The 17741-nt window shown below is 44.7% G+C and overlaps 1 protein-coding gene across 4 annotated transcripts in view; it reads left to right on the top strand.

The window, feature by feature from the left end:
- Positions 1–15864, top strand: part of lhfpl2a (LHFPL tetraspan subfamily member 2a) — a 65550-nt gene extending 49686 nt beyond the window's left edge. For 3 of the 4 annotated variants that reach the window (XM_031803094.1, XM_031803095.1, XM_020458555.2), the window contains 3 exons: positions 13–164; positions 437–998; positions 14525–15864. In XM_031803094.1, the coding sequence (XP_031658954.1) occupies positions 578–998; positions 14525–14781 (678 nt within the window). In that variant the 5' untranslated portion in view covers positions 13–164; positions 437–577 and the 3' untranslated portion in view covers positions 14782–15864. Of the gene's footprint in view, positions 1–12; positions 999–14524 lie in introns of all 4 variants that reach the window. The other variant, XM_020458553.2, reaches the window with a different exon arrangement.
- The last annotated feature ends 1877 nt before the right edge of the window (positions 15865–17741 follow it).

Genomic DNA, 17741 nt, shown 5'->3' with positions numbered 1-17741 from the left:
CTCTGTCTCAAGGTGTGTAGTTGGTGAGAAGCCAGCTGGCTGGCCTTGGAGACACTCCTTCACTACGATGTAGAGTCCAGAAGAGAGAGAACGAGAGAGCGAGATAAAGAGAGAGAGAGTGTGTGAACAACAGACACTCCGGCTGGAAGAGAAACTGAAAGCGGGTGAGTAAGACATTGCAGGAGGAATCGGAAAGAAAGATAGGGAGACAAACCAGAAAGAAGGAAGAGGAACAACACCAGGGGGAGATAAGAAAGAGAGATTGAGAGAGAGAGACTTTCAATCATTGACCTCAGACCCTGCCTCCAAACCAAACTCTCCCTCCCTCCTTCTCCTCCCTCCTTCTCCTCCCTCCTTCTCCTCCCTCCTCCCTCCTCCCTCCTCCCTCCTCCCTCCTTTCCCTGCACTGGAACTGTTTACACCTCCGTCACAACAGGACCCCATCCTTCACCCTTTCCCCTCTTCCTGAAGACCCTGAGGACTTGAACCTTCACCTTTGACCCCACCTGTGTAACCACTGGGCGGGAAAAGACATCACCAGGAACACTTCAGAACCACTTCAAACATCATCATCACCATGTGCCACGTGATCGTGACCTGTCGCTCCATGCTGTGGACTCTACTCAGCATCGTGGTCGCCTTCGGAGAGCTCATCGCCTTCATGAGCACCGATTGGCTGGTGGGCTTCCCCCGGACACCGGACGCTGTCTTCGGCCCTCATGGTGCCACAGCGGCTGGCGAGGCCTACCGGCCCACCCTGGGCATCTACGGCCGCTGCATCAAGCTGCCCCACTTGCGGCGCGGTGTGCTGTGTGGGCCTTACGCCGTGCACTTTGGGGAGATCGCCAGCGGGTTCTGGCAGGCGGCGGCCATCTTCCTGGCGGCGGGTATCCTGCTGCTGTGTGCCGTGGCCTTCATCTCTGTCTTCACCATGTGCTTCCAGAGCATCATGAAGAAGAGCATCTTCAACGTGTGTGGACTGCTGCAGGCCATCGCAGGTGAGACTAAGAGAGGGATACACACACATGTAGACACACATTTCACACACACGTATACACAGCAGACTTACTTTCACATTGAGTTATTGACATGTAGGTACAGTGCTGACTTTAACTCATGCAGGAAATCCACAGACCCTCTTGTTGTAGTGTTGCTGCTTGCAGTATTGTATTGCCTGTTGATTGGTTGTAGTTTTTGTCTGGGCTGTTCAGTAGTTAGATACAGTTGACTGACTGTTAAACCCCTGGAATGGAGAGAGAGAGGGGCTTGTGGAGGGGTGTGTTCTGTCTGAACAGCCAACATTCAACACCATCCAGGTAACCTTTAGTGCTGCTGTCCACCTCTTCAGAGTTGAAACATTCACTAACAAGAGCAATCAGACCCCACTGACCACACACGAACACGAACACATGCACGTGTACACACACACACACATACATACACACACACACATACATTCCCACACACATACATACACACAGGCCCCCAAGAGTGCATTAACTCTTACTCCAAGCGTCCTCTCTGTGTGTTTGAGGTGAGCATTAACCCTATTTGTCAAGGGTCAGGGAACCACGGCAGCCTTGTACCTCCCTCTGAGGCCGTTGCCATCAGCAACAAGGAGACAAATATTTGTCCTCTTGGGTCAGCTGGGGATGATGTTATGTGACCTGTGTGGTGTGTCCGCATGCGTGTGTATCTGTGTATGACTCTCAAGCCGCTTTGACGTGCTGTGGTGAATTATGGGAGGCAGGAGGCGGTTATTGGAGAGAGGGAAGTAATTCCGCCTGAATGTCTCTGAGCTCTCATCCCTCTCTTCTCTCCTCCCTGTACTAGTTCCCTAGACTCTATCAGGAGTAGGTCAGAAACGAGTTGCCCTACAGACACTGATCTACTGTAAGAGATCGCGCGTTTTCAAATTAGTCGTTAAAGTTAGAATCGAGTGATTGCTACACTGGTGGACAGTTACCACAATGTAAAGCATATTCAGACCTAGTGAACGTGTCAAATACGGTCCATTGCTATTGTGTTGTTATTGAACGTAGTCAGAGGACGTCCACAACTGGACTGATTAGAAGAGCAGAACTGCTCGTTAAGGGTCTGTGGGTCGCCGGGAGGAAGGGGATGAGAATAAGGAAGAGGAAAGGGGCCTAGGGAAACCAGAAATAGCAGGGGGATGTTTCTTTAATGGCGGGAACCAGGTTACTGAGATTTACCACCCAAAACCACTCCCTTTTCTCGGGATATATAACTGCGAGAAACCAGTCAAATAAAATAAACTATGAACAGCATGGCGTGAAATGGAAGTGTTCAATTATATGTCATGTCTAATCTGGCTTCTCTACTGCCTCTGCATGATGAATATTCAACGCTCAGGCTGGGGACAGACAGCACATCCCAGTATGGAGTGCAGTTCACAATGCACGTAGACCTATCATCTTATCATGGTAGCTTTTTGTCTTATGACTGGTAAGGCAGCATAGTCTATGCTACAGTAATATAAAGACTGAATGCACGTCTAATCTCCATCTGGCTTTCGGAGGACATCTTACTTTTTTATTGTAAAGATGTTTTTTTTTCAATTGCAGCAGCAGTTTTTAAACAGCCCATCACTTGAATATTATTGCTTTCAATCAGAGCACGCGCGAGCACTCTCTTGCAGTCTTTGTCTCTCCATCAAATCTGTTCAAGTTGCATCCAAAATAGATAATCCTGTTCTAGATTGATATGTAGATTTTCTAGCCTACCTCTTTCAGGTAATATATTTATTGCAGTATTAGCCATATAGTTAGATAATTAGTGATGGGTTATGCATAATTTCTATGTGCTCAGCTGGCTTCTCTCCTTAAAAAACACTCTTAGCTCTTGGAGTCCCATGCAGGAAAAGCTGGACTACAATAGCTTGCTGGACATTATTTTTTATACCAATAGACTATTCAAAGAGGGATGCAAGCTCTTGTTTGCTGAATGTTAAATACAGCAGCCAATAGAACTCATGGGTGGTTTGAAAGAAGAGCGAACGCCTGCGCGGCGGTGGTAGGCTATAGCAGTGATTTATTCAGACCCATAACCATTCAATCTTCGTGAAAAGAAGAGAAAGTCTTCTGCATCTAATTCTAGTACTATTCAAGGTGTCATTAGAATGAAGAAGATAAGGACAATGAAACTTATTTCATTTAACAGTTGAAAGCGAGGAAGGAATGATGCAACAATAGAGAGAGAAAGAGGATGTAGGCTAATAACATTAGGGGAAATATTATGAAAGGTAGGGTATATACACTGCTTAAAAAAAAATAAAGGGAACACTTAAACAACACAATGTAACTCCAAGTCAATCACACTTCTGTGAAATCAAACTGTCCACTTAGGAAGCAACACTGATTGACAATAAATGTCACATGCTGTTGTGCAAATGGAATAGACAACAGGTGGAAATTATAGGCAATTAGCAAGACACCCCCAATAAAGGAGTGGTTCTGCAGGTGGTGACCACAGACCACTTCTCAGTTCCTATGCTTCCTGGCTGATGTTTTGGTCACTTTTGAATGCTGGCGGTGCTTTCACTCTAGTGGTAGCATGAGACGGAGTCTACAACCCACACAAGTGGCTCAGGTAGTGCAGCTCATCCAGGATGGCACATCAATGCGAGCTGTGGCAAGAAGGTTTGCTGTGTCTGTCAGCGTAGTGTCCAGAGCATGGAGGAGCTACCAGGAGACAGGCCAGTACATCAGGAGACGTGGAGGAGACCGTAGGAGGGCAACAACTCAGCAGCAGGACCGCTACCTCCGCCTTTGTGCAAGGAGGAGCAGGAGGAGCACTGCCAGAGCCCTGCAAAATGACCTCCAGCAGGCCACAAATGTGCATGTGTCTGCTCAAATGGTCAGAAACAGACTCCATGAGGGTGGTATGAGGGCCCGACGTCCACAGGTGGGGGTTGTGCTTACAGCCTTACAGTAGCCTATGAGATCCTCAGACCCCTTGTGAGACCATATGCTGGTGCGGTTGGCCCTGGGTTCCTCCTAATGCAAGACAATGCTAGACCTCATGTGGCTGGAGTGTGTCAGCAGTTCCTGCAAGAGGAAGGCATTGATGCTATGGACTGGCCCGCCCGTTCCCCAGACCTGAATCGAATTGAGCACATTTGGGACATCATGTCTCGCTCCATCCACCAACGCCACGTTGCACCACAGACTGTCCAGGAGTTGGCGGATGCTTTAGTCCAGGTCTGGGAGGAGATCCCTCAGGAGACCATCCACCACCTCATCAGGAGCATGCCCAGGCGTTGTAGGGAGGTCATACAGGCACGTGAAGGCCACACACACTACTGAGCCTCATTTTGACTTGTTTTAAGGACATTACATCAAAGTTGGATCAGCCTGTAGTGTGGTTTTCCATTTTAATTTTGAGTGTGACTCCAAATCCAGACCTCCATGGGTTGATAAATTTGATTTCCATTGATCATTTTTGTGTGATTTTGTGGTCAGCACATTCAACTATGTAAAGAAAAAAGTATTTAATAATAATATTTCATTCATTCAGATCTAGGATGTGTTATTTTAGTGTTCCCTTTATTTTTTTGAGCAGTGTATGTGTCAGCCTACGAATTATACAAATAGGCCCTATTATATTTCAAAATTAAAATGAAATTCACTGGCCTGTAATTGTAACTTTGTTGGCCGCATGTGCTGCACCAGAATCGCATGTTCTCTCCCTGCTTTATCGTGGTTTGAATTATGTGCTTAATTCAGTCCATATAATCCAGTAGCCTATAATTCAATACAGTACAGTAATACAGTACAGTAATGCAGTTCACACTAAAAAAGATTAGCCTACTGGAGCTAGTTTCATTCATTTACCCAAGAGAGCATATAGCTACAGTAGCTACATCTATAGACTTTTATGTTTTTCTGTCTGGCGTAATGTGCAGTAGCCTATATCATGTATGTTTTGGATAACAACACAATCTTTTGGGTTTGACCTCATTAAATGTCTTTTAATGTGGGGCTCATAAAATGTATATAATGTATGGCTCATCAGGGTCAAGTAGCATCATGATTGAATTTTTCGATCAAAGCTCTAATCAAATCCAGACATATGCTTATTTATATGCTTTATAATGCTGTTGAATGACACTTCTGGTTTTTGGTTACCTGGTCGAAAAGGGATATATTCTCAGGATGGAAGATTTGGAAAATACCGGGAAAATATTCAACTCTACCTTAACCCTCAGCCCCTTGTCATGAACCTTCTCCCTGGCTACAGAAAGGGATAAAGAACAAAACACACTGCAGAGACAGCAGTGGTCAGTGTTGATGTGTCTCTGGTACTTTTTTCTGTTGGTGTTTTTCCTCCACCTCCACCTGTGTCCTAGACGAGAGGGATGGAAAAGTCTGTAGTTTCTCCGCCAGGCAGAGTTCTCAGATATCCCTATTAGAGGTCGACCGATTAATCGGAATGGCCGATTAATTAGGGACGATTTCAAGTTTTCATAACAATCGGAAATCTGTATTTTTGGGCACCGATTAAAAGAATAATAATAATAATTATACCTTTATTTAACTAGGCAAGTCAGTTAAGAACACATTCTTATTTTCAATGACGGCCTAGGAACGGTGGGTTAACTGCCTTGTTCAGGGGCAGAACGACAGATTTTCACCTTGCCAGCTCAGGAGATCCAATCTTGCAACCGTACAGTTAACTAGTCCAACGCTCTAACCATTGCACTCTACGAGTAGCCTGCCTGTTACGCGAATACAGTAGAAGCCAAGATAAATTGCTAGCTAGCATTAAACTTATCTTATAAAAAACAATCAATCATAATCAATCATTATGACTACTAATCCAGTTTAGCAGGCAATATTAACCAGGTGAAATTGTGTCATTTCTCTTGCGTTCATTGCACGCAGAGTCAGGGTATATGTAACAGTTTGGGCCTCCTGGCTCATTGCGAACTAATTTGCCAGAATTTTACGTAATTATGACATAACATTGAAGGTTGTGCAATGTAACAAGAATATTTAGACTTAGGAATGCCACCCGTTAGATAAAATAAATTCACTGAAAAAATAAACGTTTTGTTTTCGAAATGATAGTTTCTGGATTCGACCATATTCATGACCAAAGGCTCGTATTTCTGTGTGTTATTATGTTATAATTAAGTCTGATTTGATAGAGCAGTCTGACTGAGCAGCAGCAGGCCCGTAATCATTCATTCAAACCAGCAGCTCTTCGCAAGCACAGCGCTGTTTATGACTTCAAGCCTATCAGCCTAATGGCTGGTGTAACCGATGTGAAATGGCTAGCTAGTTAGCTGGGTGTGCGCTAATACCGTTTCAAACGTCACTCGCTTTTAGATTTGGAATAGTTATTCCTCTTGCGCTGCAAGGGCCGCGGCTTTTGTGGAGCGATGGGTAACGATGCTTCGAGTGTGGCTGTTGTCGATGTGTTCTTGGTTCGAGCCCAGGTAGGAGCGAGGAGAGGGACGGAAGCTATACTGTTACACTGGCAATACTATAGTGCCAATAAGAACATCCAATAGTCAAAGGTATATGAAATACAAATGGTATAGAGAGAAATAGTCCTATAAATACTATATTAACTGCAACCTAAAACCTCTTACCTTGGAAGATTGAAGTCTCATGTTAAAAGGAACCACCAACTTTCATATGTTCTCATGTTCTGAGCAAGGAACGTTAGCTTTTTTTACATGGAACATATTTTACATGGCACACATTTTTACATTTTTACACTCCTTCTCTCCTTCTCTGTGTGTTTGGGATCATTGTCATGCTGAAAGACCCAGCCACGTTTCATCTTCAATGCCCTTGCTGATGGAAGGAGGTTTTCACTCAAAATCTCACGATACATGGCCCCATTCATTCTTTCCTTTACACGGATCAGTCGTCCTGGTCCCTTTGCAGAAACACAGCCCCAAAGCATGATGTTTCCACCCCCATGCTTCACAGTAGGTATGGTGTTCTTTAGATGCAACTCACCATTCTTTGTCCTCCAAACACGACGAGTTGAGTTTTTACCAAAAATGTCTATTTTGGTTTCATCTGACCATATGACATTCTCCCAATCTTCTTCTGGATCATCCAAATGCTCTCTAGTAAACTTCAGACGGGCCTGGACATGTACTGGCTTAAGCAGGGGGACACGTCTGGCACTGCAGGATTTGAGTCCCTGGCGGCGTAGTGTGTTACTGATGGTAGGCTTTGTTACTTTGGTCCCAGCTCTCTGCGGGTCATTCACTAGGTCCCCCCGTGTGGTTCTGGGATTTTTGCTCACCGTTCTTGTGATCATTTTGACCCCACGGGGTGAGATCTTGCGTGGAGCCCCAGATCGAGGGAGATTATCAGTGGTCTTGTATGTTTTCCATTTCCTAATAATTGCTCCCACAGTTGATTTCTTCAAACCAAGCTGCTTACCTATTGCAGATTGTATTCCCAGCCTGGTGCAGGTCTACAATTTTGTTTCTGGTGTCCTTTGACATTTCTTTGGTCTTGGCCATAGTGGAGTTTGGAGTGTGACTGTTTGAGGTTGTGGACAGGTGTCTTTTATGCTGATAACAAGTTCAAACAGGTGCCATTAATACAGGTAACGAGTGGAGGACAGAGGAGCCTCTTAAAGAAGAAGTTACAGGTCTGTGAGAGCCAGAAATCTTTCTTGTTTGTAGGTGACCAAATACTTATTTTCCACCATAATTTGCTAATAAATTCATTAAAAATCCTACAATGTGATTTTCTGGATTTTTTTTCTCGTTTTGTCTGTCATAGTTGAAGTGTACCTATGATGAAAATTACAGGCCTCTCTCATCTTTTTAAGTGGGAGAACTTGCACAATTGGTGGCTGACTAAATACTTTTTGCCCCACTGTATTGCATATTGGCACATATGACTTTCTTCTCCAACACTTTGTTTTTGCATTATTTAAACCAAATTGAACATGTTTCATTATTTATTTGAGGTTAAATTGATTTTATTGATGTATTATATTAAGTTAAAATAAGTGTTCATTCAGTATTGTTGTAATTGTCATTATTACAAATAAATAAATAAAAAATTGTGCTTTTTTGGTCCTCCAATAATCGGTATCGGTATCGGCGTTGAAAAATCATAATCAGTCGACCTCTAATCCCTACATGACTTGATCATCTCTCTCCACCTCTCTCTCTCTCTCTCTCTCCCTCTCTTCCTCTCTCCACCTCTCTCTCTCTCTCCCTCTCTTCCTCTCTCCTTTCTGCCAGTTTGATGTTCCTCCAATCAACATTTCCACTAAGTGTGCCGACCGACCGTAATGTTCCCATAATGTGACCGTAACTGGGATCAGGTGGCAGATGTTTTGGGAAATACTTTACCTCAGAGGGAGAGATTGTGTTTCTGTAGCCAGCGGTGGTCACGTCATCAGAGTGGTCCTGATTCTATTAAACACATTTATACACACTGATGTCATATTGGGAAGGCTTTATCTCTAATAGAAATCAATTGGATATGCAATATAACTAGCCAAGTGTTTAAGGCCAGACCGAGGCAGGGTTTTTTTCAGAAACACAGTGACGAGAAGAGTAAGAAACAGCAGGTAGTTAAACTGTCTCCAGGTCTACAGCTGGGAGTGTCATAATATCCTTTTATTGTGGCCATAAACTCTCCCTCCCAGCTCCAACCAACCAGCCAGCCAGCCAGCCAACCAGACGATGAGCCAAATTCAGCCATGATGAGTTATAGGACTGTCACACAGATGGCCTTTGACCTGGGCTCTAGCTGTGGGTTGATGGCAGATGGGAATGTGACAGTGATCCATTAAACAGATGCAATAATGATACAGCGTGACTATGACTGTTACAGGTCTGATTGACAGATGATCATGACTGTATTGGACCAGTCTGATCATGGTGAATAGTCTAGGCCTGGATGTTACTATTGTTGAGCAAACAGCGAGAGCAGAAGTACAGTATAGGGTCGGGACTGGTGTGACTGGAAATTCATCTGATTACCAAAGCAAAGGTCTGAGATGTTGGTCAATCACAACCAGTGTTGACAATAGAGGTATGTGGGTGAGAGATATAGCGAGAGATGGCGAGAGAGAGTGTTTACAACCGTAGTGTGGGTGTATAAGAATTAAAGGCATAGAAAGAGAGAATCAGTGAGTAAGAGAAAGAGTGAGAGAGAGAGAGAGTGAGAGAGAGAGAGAGTGAGAGAGAGAGAGAGTGAGAGAGAGAGAGAGAGAGAGAGAGAGTCTGGTAAAAGGAAGTGCGTGTAGGTAAGGCTGATAGATATGAATGGAAAGTCCAATCCATGGTCACGGTGCATATTACTGTAATCCTGAATCAGGCTTGTAGGACTTCCTACCAACAGAACAGTACCAGAACAGAATGACTGTGTGGAAGGAATCAGGATAATATTATTCCCTGTTCATCTATTACACTACAGTCCTCTGTGGGACAGTGAAGCCAAACAGAAAGAAGCACAAACCTCCCCCAGGATTCCCATAGAAACAACATGTCCTCTCTGTCTCACCCACTCTCTAACTGTTGAAACCATTCTCTTAACTCTATAGGGCAGAGGTGGCCAACCCTCCTGCATAAATACTGGGTATGCAGACTTTTTCTCCAGCCCTGCTCTAACACACCAGATTGGTTCAGAGGAGCAGCGGATGAGTAAAGTCAGTTTAGTTGTTGATGAGAGTGTCTTTAGAAGCCAGGAGACCCAGACCGAGACTCTCTTGGCTTATGGTCCTACCTGACAATCATATCAGTTTGGATGTTTCCAGTGAGAGACCTCCTCCTCTCTCTCCCTCCTCTCTTTTTCCATCACACTCTAACATGTGAGCCACCACCTGGATTCAGTCATATCTAGCTAAATTTGAAATTATAGAGTAGAGAAAGTAGAGAAAAATGAAATGCTGCAGTTGAGGAACAATGAGAAAGTAATTCTGCTTTGAAAGTTGTTAGATTTGTAATCCCACTTTTGAGAAAATGGCCTTTTAATGTCTTGGTACACCTACTGGAGAGCTCTTCTTTGTCTACACCCATTCAGTATCGTTCACACCCTCTTAAGCCTTAGCCCCGCCCATCTCTTTAAGAATTCCCATGTGAGGTCGTGTGCTAAACAGAGTGAGGAGTGTAGTAAACAACCAAAGATTTCAAGACTAAAAGTGGTAAAAGTAGTAGACTACAATAAGGAAAAACTCCAGATTAAAGTACACTTTTTCAGGGTGGCGCAGTGGTCTAAGGCTGCAGGAAGGTTCCTGTATATTTCCGTGACTAAACCAGCTCGTAATTTAACCATTTTATTTCTATTTACACATGGAGTACAAGTTTGTTATTAAGGCACATAAAAGTGCACATGCTCCAGAAGGCATTGCTGGCCAAAAACGCATTTTGATAAAAAATTGGCGTGAGACATACGGCTGGCTTCCTGAAACTGGTCGCATATGTGTGGAGAGGAAAGAAATATGAGAAAGAAAAAACCTGCATATCTCTTTCTCTCTGTACCTCTGGCTCCCATAGTCTGTTGCGATACATTTTCACCATTTCCTGTGGCTGAGTGGAGGTAGATAGTCAGATGTTCTGGGAACCAGGAGAGGAGGGGTACGGGCAGGGTAGAGAGAGAATGCAAGGCTACCCCACCTAGAGATGTAGAGGAAGCGAGTACAGAAAGAGAGGAGACTACGGAGACAGTTGGAGGCGAATGGTTAATATACAGGCCAGGTTGCAGAAGGAGGAAAGTAGTTCATATTCAAAGAGGATGCAGGATACTCAGATGAAGTGGACTGGGGTACTAGGTTAGGGGTCCATTGGGTAGGAGGATGTCTTTAGAGGGGTGTGTGTGTGTGTGTGTGTGTGTGTGTGTGTGTGTGTGTGTGTGTGTGTGTGTGTGTGTGTGTGTGTGTGTGTGTGTGTGTGTGTGTGTGTGTGTGTGTGTGTGTGTGTGTGTGTGTGTGTGTGTATTGGGGGGGTTGTAGAATTGAAACCATACCTCCAGTCCATCACCAGAGCTGCTCTGGCAGCAACATGTGGAAAGAATGTATGACCTACTTTTCATTTCCGTGTTTAATACAATATTGGTCTGCTCTGAGGGAGAGACAGAGAGGGAGAAAGCTGGTGTCGGCATTGCACTTTTGTTTTCCATCTCCTGAAGGAGCAAGTGAGCAGATGGAGGGAAGGAGGGTTAGTGTGCTGGTCTAGTGTAGAGGTGCAGGAGCTCTGTCTCTGTTTCTTTCTCTCTCTCTGTATCTCCCTCTCTCTCTCAATTCAATTTCTATTCAATTTCAAAATCAATTTCAGGCCTTATTGGCATGTGAAACATATGTTAACATTGCCAAAGCAAGTGAAGTAGATAATAAACAAAAGTGAAATAAACAATAATAAACAACAAACAACAATCTCTCTGTCTGTCTCTGTCTCTCTGTCTGTCTCTCTGTCTCTCTCAATTCGTCTGTCTGTCTCTCTATCTGTCTCTATCTGTCTGTCTCTCTCTGTCTGTCTCTCTGTCTGTCTCTCTGTCGCTCTCTCGTAATATGTGCCTGTAGGCATATTGTAGTTCCAGAGCTCACAGTCGAGACTCTAGTGGACTTCCAGTATTACTATTGTAGTTCCAGAGCTCCCAGTCTAGACTCTAGTGGACTTCCAGTATTACTATTGTAGTTCCAGAGCTCACAGTCTAGACTCTAGTGGACTTCCAGTATTACTATTGTAGTTCCAGAGCTCCCAGTCTAGACTCTAGTGGACTTCCAGTATTACTATTGTAGTTCCAGAGCTCCCAGTCTAGACTCTAGTGGACTTCCATTATTACTATTGTAGTTCCAGAGCTCACAGTCAAGACTCTAGTGGACTTCCAGTATTACTATTGTAGTTCCAGAGCTCCCAGTCGAGACTCTAGTGGACTTCCAGTATTACTATTGTAGTTCCAGAGCTCCCAGTCTAGACTCTGGTGGACTTCCAGTATTACTATTGTAGTTCCAGAGCTCCCAGTCTAGACTCTAGTGGACTTCCAGTATTACTATTGTAGTTCCAGAGCTCACAGTCGAGACTCTAGTGGACTTCCAGTATTACTATTGTAGTTCCAGAGCTCCCAGTCTAGACTCTAGTGGACTTCCAGTATTACTATTGTAGTTCCAGAGCTCCCAGTCTAGACTCTGGTGGACTTCCAGTATTACTATTGTAGTTCCAAAGCTCCCAGTCTAGACTCTGGTGGACTTCCAGTATTACTATTGTAGTTCCAGAGCTCCCAGTCTAGACTCTAGTGGACTTCCAGTATTACTATTGTAGTTCCAGAGCTCCCAGTCTAGACTCTAGTGGACTTCCAGTATTACTATTGTAGTTCCAGAGCTCCCAGTCTAGACTCTAGTGGACTTCCAGTATTACTATTGTAGTTCCAGAGCTCCCAGTCTAGACTCTAGTGGACTTCCAGTATTACTATTGTAGTTCCAGAGCTCACAGTCGAGACTCTAGTGGACTTCCAGTATTACTATTGTAGTTCCAGAGCTCCCAGTCTAGACTCTAGTGGACTTCCAGTATTACTATTGTAGTTCCAGAGCTCCCAGTCTAGACTCTAGTGGACTTCCAGTATTACTATTGTAGTTCCAGAGCTCCCAGTCTAGACTCTAGTGGACTTCCAGTATTACTATTGTAGTTCCAGAGCTCACAGTCGAGACTCTAGTGGACTTCCAGTATTACTATTGTAGTTCCAGAGCTCCCAGTCTAGACTCTAGTGGACTTCCAGTATTACTATTGTAGTTCCAGAGCTCCCAGTCTAGACTCTAGTGGACTTCCAGTATTACTATTGTAGTTCCAGAGCTCCCAGTCTAGACTCTAGTGGACTTCCAGTATTACTATTGTAGTTCCAGAGCTCACAGTCGAGACTCTAGTGGACTTCCAGTATTACTATTGTAGTTCCAGAGCTCACAGTCGAGACTCTAGTGGACTTCCAGTATTACTATTGTAGTTCCAGAGCTCACAGTCGAGAGTCTAGTGGACTTCCAGTATTACTATTGTAGTTCCAGAGCTCCCAGTCTAGACTCTAGTGGACTTCCAGTATTACTATTGTAGTTCCAGAGCTCCCAGTCTAGACTCTAGTGGACTTCCAGTATTACTATTGTAGTTCCAGAGCTCCCAGTCTAGACTCTAGTGGACTTCCAGTATTACTATTGTAGTTCCAGAGCTCACAGTCGAGACTCTAGTGGACTTCCAGTATTACTATTGTAGTTTCACTAACGGAGCTCCCAGTCGTCTAGTAGTAGACTTCTAATATTGTAGTTCTAGAGCGTCTCCTGGTGTGTGTCAAAGCCTGAACTAGAAACAGGCTCACTGCCTTTTCCTGTAAGGTCATTCTTGAGTATGGTGATGGTGAAAGAAGTACCATGGGCCTGTACAAGGATACGGTGATATTGAACACAGACTACATGCATTGTCTCTACTTTACTAGGTCATATTAGGGATTGGGTGAAGGTTTCTCTTGCTCCTCCTGAGCAGACCTCTATTAGGCTGTCCTATAGGTTCTGGTGTTGTACAAGGCTGTTGGAACAGAATCCATTTGCTGTTACAAGTGGAATATTGTACAGTGCAGGGCTGTTGGAAGTGGCTCCATCTTTCAGCAGAGAGAGAGACACAGGAAGCTGAGACACAGGAAGCTGAGACACAGGAAGCTGAGACACAGGATTAGTCGGTTAGTTCAGTGACTGAGGAAACCCCCCTGGCTACCCTTTCCTGTTGTTGACCTGCTGTATTCCTAGATCACACATTGTGCGATACCACCAGGGATTCAAAGCTGACAGTAGGGTCGTATTGTGTCGTAACCCCAGGGTTGTATTGTGCCATAAACCTAGGGTCGTATTGTGCCATAACCCCAGGGTTGCATTGTGCCATAACCCCAGGGTCGTATTGTGCCGTAACCCCAGGGTTGTATTGTGCCATAAACCCAGGGTCGTATTGTGCCATAACCCCAGGGTTGCATTGTGCCATAACCCCAGGGTCGTATTGTGCCGTAACCCCAGGGTTGTATTGTGCCATAAACCCAGGGTCGTATTGTGCCGTAACCCCAGGGTTGTATTGTGCCATAACCCCAGGGTCGTATTGTGGCGTAACCCCAGGGTTGTATTGTGCCATAAACCCAGGGTCATATTGTGCCATAACCCCGGGGTTGCATTGTGCTGTAACCTGAGGGTCGTGACGTGGGGACATGTTTGGGGAAAGAGACTTGACTCTTGCCAGGTGTATTATTGGAATGGAGCAAAGGAGAGTCCCGTTTGAAAAGAGAGTATAATATTTTTTTGCCAGTATAGTATTTTTGACCAACGGGAAATTTAGAACGCTAACGTATTCTTGAAACAGGAAATGTTTTGATACCAGAGAATATTCTGTGGATTGACTTTAGACAATGTGCTGTTGTCATTATTCCACTCTTTTTTGAAGCTACCTTTCAAACACACAATTCAATCAGTGACACATTATAACCGTTGATATGTTTGCTGCGTGTAGGTCTATTATGAACTAACAGTGCCTTTCTCTCCCCTCTCTCTGGTCCAGGTCTGTTTCTGATCCTGGGTCTGATGCTGTACCCTGCAGGCTGGGGTTCAGACAAGGTGCAGCTGTACTGTGGTCAGGACGCGGCTCCCTACCAGGCAGGGCTGTGTACCATGGGCTGGGCCTTCTACACAGCCATGGGAGGCACCGTGCTCACTTTCATCTGCGCTGTGTTCTCAGCCCAGGCCGAGATCGCCACGTCCTCAGACAAGGTGCAGGAGGAGATCGAGGAAGGCAAGAGCCTAATCTGCCTGCTCTGAGATGGACCAGGAGGGGAGAAGGAGAGGAATGTCAAGTCCCACCCCCCTCTTCTCCACTCTGGGTTCCAGCTGTCAATCAAACGGAAGCCCCCATGTTGTTTACCACTAAGACGGACTCTCTGACCTTTGACCCTGTATTGTTGTTATTGTTCATGTGGGAGAAATCTACAGTGCCAAGCTTTTCACAAACCTGTGCTTCAATGTATTTCCTCTCCCCGCCACCAGAGGTGATGTCTGTCTGTGTTCTGTATGTTGTTATTTCTAATGTGTGCCAGTACCAGCTACCCTGACACCAGTATGTGTGTATTGTAAATAAGTGTGTATATACTGTACATAGTGATGATGATGATGATCTGAGAATGGTGGTCCTCAGCTCTGTTCAGGCTGTGTTTTAAATTAGTGTCACTCTTGCTTTGAATACTGGTGTGATGAGGACAACACCTAAAGACCAGCCTTCCTGGTGCTAATCTTCTGTTGTACCATAAAACTCCAGGTAGAAGTTGCCCCTAACTACAGATCTAGTATCACATTACCCAACCCCAAATCATAACCTGAACCACGAGAAGGATCAAATAATATCGTATCCCAGACCCGCAGTTAGAGGTAACTTCTACCAGCTCCAGCTTAAACCAGGTGTGAGTAACTCTACAAGGGAACCACTACTCAGTCAAGTAAACTACTCACAGACATGGCCTTAGTTTAGCATGGAATCATGATGTCCGTAAAGCTTACAGAATGTACTGTCAATTGAAATGACCAATGTATGTCTTCTTGGACCCTTGAACTGTATTGATGGGACGGACACCTACACAGGCCACGGTTACACACGGACTGAATGATCTAGCTGAGAAAGACTTGGACAACGATACACACAAGTATTCCTATTGGTGTCTTCCTTTTAGTGTCTTGTTTCAGGAAGGACTCCTATTCCTGCAACACCAAGGCAGGTCAGTTATTCCTACAACACCAGCCACAGCGCTGGAGAGAAACTGTTGAGACTTGTGTTGTTGCGTCATCATCTGACTACCACAGCTCCCCAGTCTGTCTCTCTGCCAAACCAATAAAAACAGAAAGAAAAACACACGAATATCTGGTCTTAGTTTTCCTCCAGCAACATGAATCTCTTTGGTGCTCTATGTAATGTGGGGGAGGATGGGTGAGGAGGGGGGGTTAGGGAGGGAGGGAGGGAAAGAAGTGTGAGACCTTAGTTTGGGGTGGAGGGTGTTGTGGGGTGAAGTTGCCAGTGAGAGAGAGAGAGTGTGTGTGCGTGCGAGTCTGCCTTCCACCACAGTGAAAACTCCTGCCGCTGGCACCCCTGATCAGGGCGAGCGGGAGGGGAGCCAGCTGTTCCCTCTCGCATGAGCATGCTAGACATTATGGAGGAAACGTGTGCTCACGTGGGAAAAGTGTGCTCACGCGGGAAAAGTGTGCTCACGCGGGAAAAGTGTGGTCATGCGAGAGAGGAAACTCCCACTTACACAGCCAGGAACCTTGACCATTTTTTTCAGTGGTAAATGGCCTGAGTAAACTTATTTATCTATCATATTTACCAGTTATTCTAAGACCTGGAGAATCACAGAGATAGGAATCACAAAACGGCACACACAGGCATGTCTTACCATACTTGTGAGGACTTTTAGGGGACAAACAATTGATTCCCATTCAAAATATATTTAAACCTAACCCTACACCTAAGCCTTAAACAGACATTTTACAAGTGAGGACCGGCAAAATGTCCTCACTTCTGTGAATTTTTGTTGGTTTACTATTCTTGTGAGAACTTGTATGTCTGTCTGTGAATTTTAGTTGGTTTACTATTCTTGTGAGAACTTGTATGTCTGTCTGTGAACTTTAGTTGGTTTACTATTCTTGTGAGAACTTGTATGTCTGTCTGTGAACTTTAGTTGGTTTACTATTCTTGTGAGAACTTGTATGTCTGTCTGTGAACTTTGATTGATGAACGTTTCTTTGCTACCTGACAATTTTACATTTTTTACTTTTTAATGACCGTTTTATATTTTTCCCCTCGCCCAACTTTTTTCATTCAACATTTTCACCCCGGAAGCTTTATCTGGACATGGCTCTACACGACCACCACCAGCCGATGCTAAGTAGTTACATTAACATTATGCCTTCTAATTGCGGTCGCTGTACTCATTATAATCAAATCAAATCAAATCAAATGTATTTATATAGCCCTTCGTACATCAGCTGATATCTCAAAGTGCTGTACAGAAACCCAGCCTAAAACCCCAAACAGCAAGCAATGCAGGTGTAGAAGCACGGTGGCTAGGAAAAACTCCCTAGAAAGGCCAATACCTAGGAAGAAACCTAGAGAGGAACCAGGCTATGTGGGGTGGCCAGTCCTCTTCTGGCTGTGCCGGGTGGAGATTATAACAGAACATGGCCAAGATGTTCAAATGTTCATAAATGACCAGCATGGTCGAATAATAATAAGGCAGAACAGTTGAAACTGGAGCAGCAGCACAGTCAGGTGGAAGTTGAAACTGGAGCAGCAGCATGGCCAGGTGGACTGGGGACAGCAAGGAGTCATCATGTCAGGTAGTCCTGGGGCATGGTCCTAGGGCTCAGGTCCTCCGAGAGAGAGAAAGAAAGAGAGAAGGAGAGAATTAGAGAACGCACACTTAGATTCACACAGGACACCGAATAGGACAGGAGAAGTACTCCAGATATAACAAACTGACCCCAGCCCCCCGACACATAAACTACTGCAGCATAAATACTGGAGAGCGATCACCTTATATACAGGAGAGCGATCACCTTATGGCGAGGATAGCCGTGCTGCAAGCCCAGATTCAGACGCAATCGTTAGGCAAGGGTCATTTAAGTACAGGAAAGGATGAAACAGCGTCTGTGCCACCAGTAAGTACAGATAGTAACGTTAGTATAAATCCCCTCGCACAGTCAGCGCACCTGGACAACTTTCTCATGGCTTCTGT

Source organism: Oncorhynchus kisutch, linkage group LG23 (assembly GCF_002021735.2).
Source record: "Oncorhynchus kisutch isolate 150728-3 linkage group LG23, Okis_V2, whole genome shotgun sequence".
Classification (NCBI taxonomy): domain Eukaryota; kingdom Metazoa; phylum Chordata; class Actinopteri; order Salmoniformes; family Salmonidae; genus Oncorhynchus; species Oncorhynchus kisutch.
Note: the sequence above shows the minus strand (reverse complement) of the source record. Positions and strands in the feature narration are given on the sequence as shown.